The sequence below is a fragment of the Capsicum annuum genome, chromosome 1 (assembly GCF_002878395.1).
Source record: "Capsicum annuum cultivar UCD-10X-F1 chromosome 1, UCD10Xv1.1, whole genome shotgun sequence".
Lineage (NCBI taxonomy): Eukaryota > Viridiplantae > Streptophyta > Magnoliopsida > Solanales > Solanaceae > Capsicum > Capsicum annuum.
This window is the reverse complement of record NC_061111.1, coordinates 251,391,289-251,396,259: the sequence shown is the minus strand read 5'-3', so window position 1 is coordinate 251,396,259 and position 4,971 is coordinate 251,391,289. Positions and strand designations below refer to the sequence as shown.

Here is a 4,971-nt window from a genome sequence, read left to right as displayed (position 1 = left end):
ATTTAGGTGGAAATTATCGGGTTCACGTGAATCCATGTTCTTTCTAGATCATATATAGCACTGTTATATATATAAAAAAAAAATACTTAAATATAGTCGTACCACAAAGCGCGATAGAGAAGTTATTTCTGATAAACCCTCGGCTCAATTTCAAATAATATCTTCACAATTATTTTTTAATTATCATTTCTAGTAATATATACCTATTCAAGTTATGGCTCTTAATGGTTAAATAGTTAAGAGCCATTAAAAATATCACTTTGTCATAATTGTGCAAAAAAAAATATTAAAAAATTTTTAATGGATCCAAAAAAAAAAAAAAAATGACGTGGACCTTTAATAAGAGGTCACGTGGCAAGGCGGTTTTTTAAAAACAATCGTTAAAAAGTAATGGCATGGATGAATCGGTTTTATAACGGCGATGACATGAATAGGCCCAACTTTTAGTGGATGGCATAAATGAGTCATTTCTGATAGTTCAGTGGCATATTTGAACCTTTTCCCTTTAATATATAAATTTTGTTTCAAAAAGAAAAAAATTATGCTAAATTCAACTGAAACTTAAAACTGTTTGACTCTAGAAATTCGAACTATGCTTGTGTGTTTATTTTTGGACTATTTTCCCCTTAGCGGAGTGTCTATCTGAAATAGCCAAGTTCCATCAAACGAAATATAGGTCTAAAAGAAACTGACCCTTGTATCATGATAATTGATGACCAATGTCTCAAGATTCCATGAATTTTGTAGAAATCTGCAAATTCTAGGGAAACATATCTTACTGCACCACTCCATAAATTGCAAATTCTGAATATATGTGGCTAATATATTCGACTCACCGATTTGCCCACCTCAATTCTAATCCACATTCTCTCTATGCTGTGGGAGAGTAAAGAAGTTGTGAGAACCAGCGTATTATCATGGCGATGGGCAGTTTCTTTGGATGTCTGTTCCAGCATCACTCCGTTACGTGTTCTACCATTGTAAAACCAAAGAGGACACTCTTGATAAGGTATCTTTGATCAACAGAGAACTTTATTACCGTAAATCTTGCGAAAAGATTCGGAAATTCGTTGCATACGGCATTAAGTACGTGGAGTGTTATGCTAAAGATATTGATTTATGGGTACATTTTGCTACTAAAGTTGCTAATGTTGAAGAATTTTTTCTTGGAATCATGCCTGGTGATCAAAAATACGAGTTTCCTCGGTTTGCGCATAAAAATGCGCGGCTGAGGAATTTGACTTTAAGGCACTGCCAACTGAACCCTTGTGGTAGTTTTCATTGGAGTAGTCTCGTTTCTCTTTCGATTGGGTTGGTCGAATTGACTGACGGCGTCATGGAAACGGTATTGTCTGGTTGCCCTAACTTGGAGTGCTTGGAATTGTTTGCTTTTTGGGGCATACAGCATCTGGAAATTAGCTCTGTGAAGCTGAGAAAATTGACGATAGAAAGTTACTTCGGTAGGAATCATGACCCTTGGCTTGAAATATTAGCCCCGTATATTCAGTGTTTGCAACTTAAGGGGTTTTGCAGAGCTGTGATACGCATCAGGCAGAGAAATGTGGCATCACTTGTTACTGCAGTGCTTCATTTACATATTGTTTTTGAGGACGAAAAACGCAACTTGGAGAACCAGTATAGCTATTTGAAGGAACTTCTTCATAGTGTTGCCCATGCCGAGAATCTTGAATTGAGTCCCTGGTGCATCAAGGTTTATTCATACTCTTCAACAATTTGCTTCATTTACTAAGCATGTCATATTTGCTTGTGTTGACATATTCTGGTTTGTCTATTATGTTTTTCAAGTTCATGTCTATCCTTGAGTTGAAAGGGTGGCAGTTTCCACCATCGACCCGGAAATTCTTACGACTTGGTGCAACCTTAGATCGGTTGGAGTTTCCAGGAATTTGTAGCTTTCTACAGAGTTCATCAGACGTTGAGACATTAGTCATTTATGGGTCCGGGTACAATCGCATATCACATGTAAGTTTCTTCCTATGTTTTTGTTACTTCATGTTATCCAAAAACATTTTCGATCTAGACAATAAGTAAAGAGTTGACTTCCACCCAGACCTTTCTAATACAATGCTCTAGGCACCATATGCCAAAATAGGAATCAATACAAGCCGCTGAGGGACAACACTAGGAGTTCCCCTCTGGACCCGAGAGAAGAGGAGGTCCGTGGATCAAAGATGCCTTCCGTCCATCGACTGTAATCTATAAAGGCCGTAAAACATAGGAATGCAGTCAATTCAACATTTTCCTTCTTATTTATACAAATAGCACTCGATCAATATCACTAGAAAAGTTCCTCACTGTGTCACCTTGTCCAAATTGTCATCGTCTGCAATTGCTATCTGTGAGCATTTATCAATGTATTCACAGTAATTGCTTCACAGAATTCGTTATTCAAATTCCGGAAATTTCAGAATCTGCATTCTCGTCTTGAAAGTTGATGGTGTGTTGTGGCAAAATCTGTTGTAGCAGCATGCTTATTATTCTGCTTTGGTATAAGTTGTTTAGAGGAACAATCTTGTTCTCCTTCCATCAAAATCAAAGTATAACTGGTTAACATAGCGGATTCTTTCCTACAGGAGCTACTTTCGAAGTACACAATGAGGATGAACAAAGAAGGAAGTTTGAGACGCATTATTGTAACGGCTCATTTCTACATCTGAAGACCATCAAGTTCATCGACTGTTTCGGACCACCAAGTATAAATAAGTCAGTACTGCTGTTGGTAAAATATTTGCTCAAGCATGCAACCGCGCTAGAAAAGTTCTTCATTACTAACAGTTACAAAAAGATTGATGTGTCCGGGGATTTTGTTAGAGCGAAACAAGAGCTCTTAAGCTTTCCAAGATCCTCCCCGCGTGCTTCATTTATCTTCTGTAAACCAAAATATTGATTCAAAAAGATCAACATCTTTTGTATGTTGGAAACTATTTAATTCGTGCATTGTATTTTACACTTAATGACTCTTATATATATATAAGATATGACATGCTTATATAAGCTATTTAATTTAATTCATATATTCTATTTATTCGCAAGATTTTAGAAGCACTTTTTGATATGTTATACATAACTGCTCTGTCAAAACTATTTCTTCTTTATACTCCATTTCCTGTTACATACTAAAAGGCCAGCCTGGTGCACTAAAGTGCCCCGCTATGCACAGGGTTTGGGCAAGGGCCCCACCGCAAGGGTGTATTGTACGCAAACTTACCTTGTATTTCTACCAAAGGCTGTTTCCAAGGCTTGAACCCGTGACCTCCTGATCACACGGCAGCAACTTACCGGTTACTCCAAGGCTCCCCTTCCGTTTCCTGTTAAATACTACTAGTATCATATAAAATACTCTATCTAGAACTGCCTCTATCGGCAATTGAGTTTAAGTTAGTTGAACGCCAGACTGAGCCTGTAGGGTTATCCAAACCTAATTTTAGCTAGGTCAATGTTGCATTAACATTCTCAGGAAGCACCTTCAGGTGTGGTTGAATTGGTTTGAGGGGAGACTTCCAAAGAGGAGGTCGCGGTTTCAAACCCCCCTAATGCCTTCTCAATTTAGTTCGTTTCGTACGGGGTTTACCTAGTGCGGTTTACATCTACTGTGTGGTTTACGAGCGATTGCATAGTGAGGGGTTTATCCAGTGCGCACAAAGTGCTCCCCACAGAGTGCTCACCCGAAAGGCAAAGGCTGTGGCAGAGATTGTAGCGGCGGCGGTTTTCCTGGTGTTTCCAAAAAAAAAAAAACATTTCTCAGGAAACTTCAGATTTGAACTTAGAATTCTGTTAGATTTTGATGAAGGATGTTGTTTTTTCAGTGATGCTAACTGCAGCTTGGTTTTAGTCTTGATATTTTGCTGTCTCTGTAGACTTTTTTGTTGTTGTAAGTTACTAGATTTTTAGAAGCTTTGTAGTGTGTGGTTGTGCTTTAGTTCAGCACAACATAAGGAGACATATTCCCAATTTTTGAGGGATATTTCAGACCACTTGTATTATATATTTTGCTGTATGTTATATGAATGAATATCACTGCCACTTCTCAGATTTTCTCTCCTTTTTTCATGTCTGTATTTTCTCTTTCTCTCCTTTAATTGGCATCAGAGCAAGATTGATCTTTAAGGGACTGTTATTTTCTAAGAAAACACAACAAAGATCACCCAACAAGCTTAACTTGTTCTAGTCTCTTTCTGTCCGGTTCTTTTTTTGACATGGCTTCCATTCTATTTCACCTCCTATATTTAATGGCAAAAATTACCAAGTATGGGCCGTAAAGATGAAGACATACTTGAAAGATCTTGGTTTATAGAAGTATGTTGAGGAAGACAATGCTCCAGAACCTTTGAGAGCAAATCCAACTCTTCAGCAGATCAGAAATCATGAAGAAGAGATTGCAAAAGGTCTAAAAGCCTTGTCTTTCATTCACGCAGCCATCTCCGAATCAATTTTTACAAGGATAATGGCATGTGAAACTGCCAAAGAAGCTTGGAATATGCTGAAGCAAGAATTTCAGGGGAGCGATAAGACAAAACAAATGCAAATACTGATTCTAAGAAAAGAATTTGATATGTTAAGAATAAAAGAGATTGAAAAGGTGAAAGATTATATTGATAGGATCATGAAAATTGCTAATCAGATTCGATTATTGGGAGAAAAAGTAGAAGAGCAAAGGATTGTTGAGAAGGTGATGGTGACACTTCCAGAAAAGTTCGAAGCAAAAATCTCCTCAATAGAAGGTACTTGGGATATATCTCATGTCACGTTGAATGAACTATCCAACGCTCTTCAAGCTGTGGAGCAAAGAAAAGCTTTTAGAGAGGAAGAGAGCTCAAATGAAGTTGCTCTTTTTGTTACTCAAAAGTCTAAAGCTTAGTCTTATGGTGAATCAAAAGGGCAATTAAATAGAAGACATGGCAAAGAGAAGAAGGATCAATATAACAACAAAGGGAGATATAAAAAATGAAA

The 4,971-nt window shown here is 37.4% G+C and overlaps 1 protein-coding gene across 1 annotated transcript; it reads left to right on the top strand.

The window, feature by feature from the left end:
• Nucleotides 1–548: 548 nt before the first annotated feature.
• Nucleotides 549–3,033, top strand: LOC107863041 (F-box/LRR-repeat protein At3g03360-like). The gene is made up of 3 exons (XM_047401659.1): nucleotides 549–1,711; nucleotides 1,807–1,983; nucleotides 2,595–3,033. The coding sequence occupies exons 1-3, from the start codon at nucleotides 941–943 to the stop codon at nucleotides 2,676–2,678; spliced, it is 1,032 nt and encodes a 343-aa protein (XP_047257615.1). The 5' UTR covers nucleotides 549–940; the 3' UTR covers nucleotides 2,679–3,033.
• Nucleotides 3,034–4,971: the final 1,938 nt, after the last annotated feature.

Coding starts and splice junctions, on each gene's coding strand:
- LOC107863041 (XM_047401659.1), top strand. CDS start 941: ATGTCTGTTCCAGCATCACTCCGTTACGTGTTCTACCATTGTAAAACC. Junction 1,712..1,806: donor TGAGTCCCTGGTGCATCAAG/GTTTATTCATAC, acceptor ATGTTTTTCAAG/TTCATGTCTATCCTTGAGTT. Junction 1,984..2,594: donor GGTACAATCGCATATCACAT/GTAAGTTTCTTC, acceptor TCTTTCCTACAG/GAGCTACTTTCGAAGTACAC.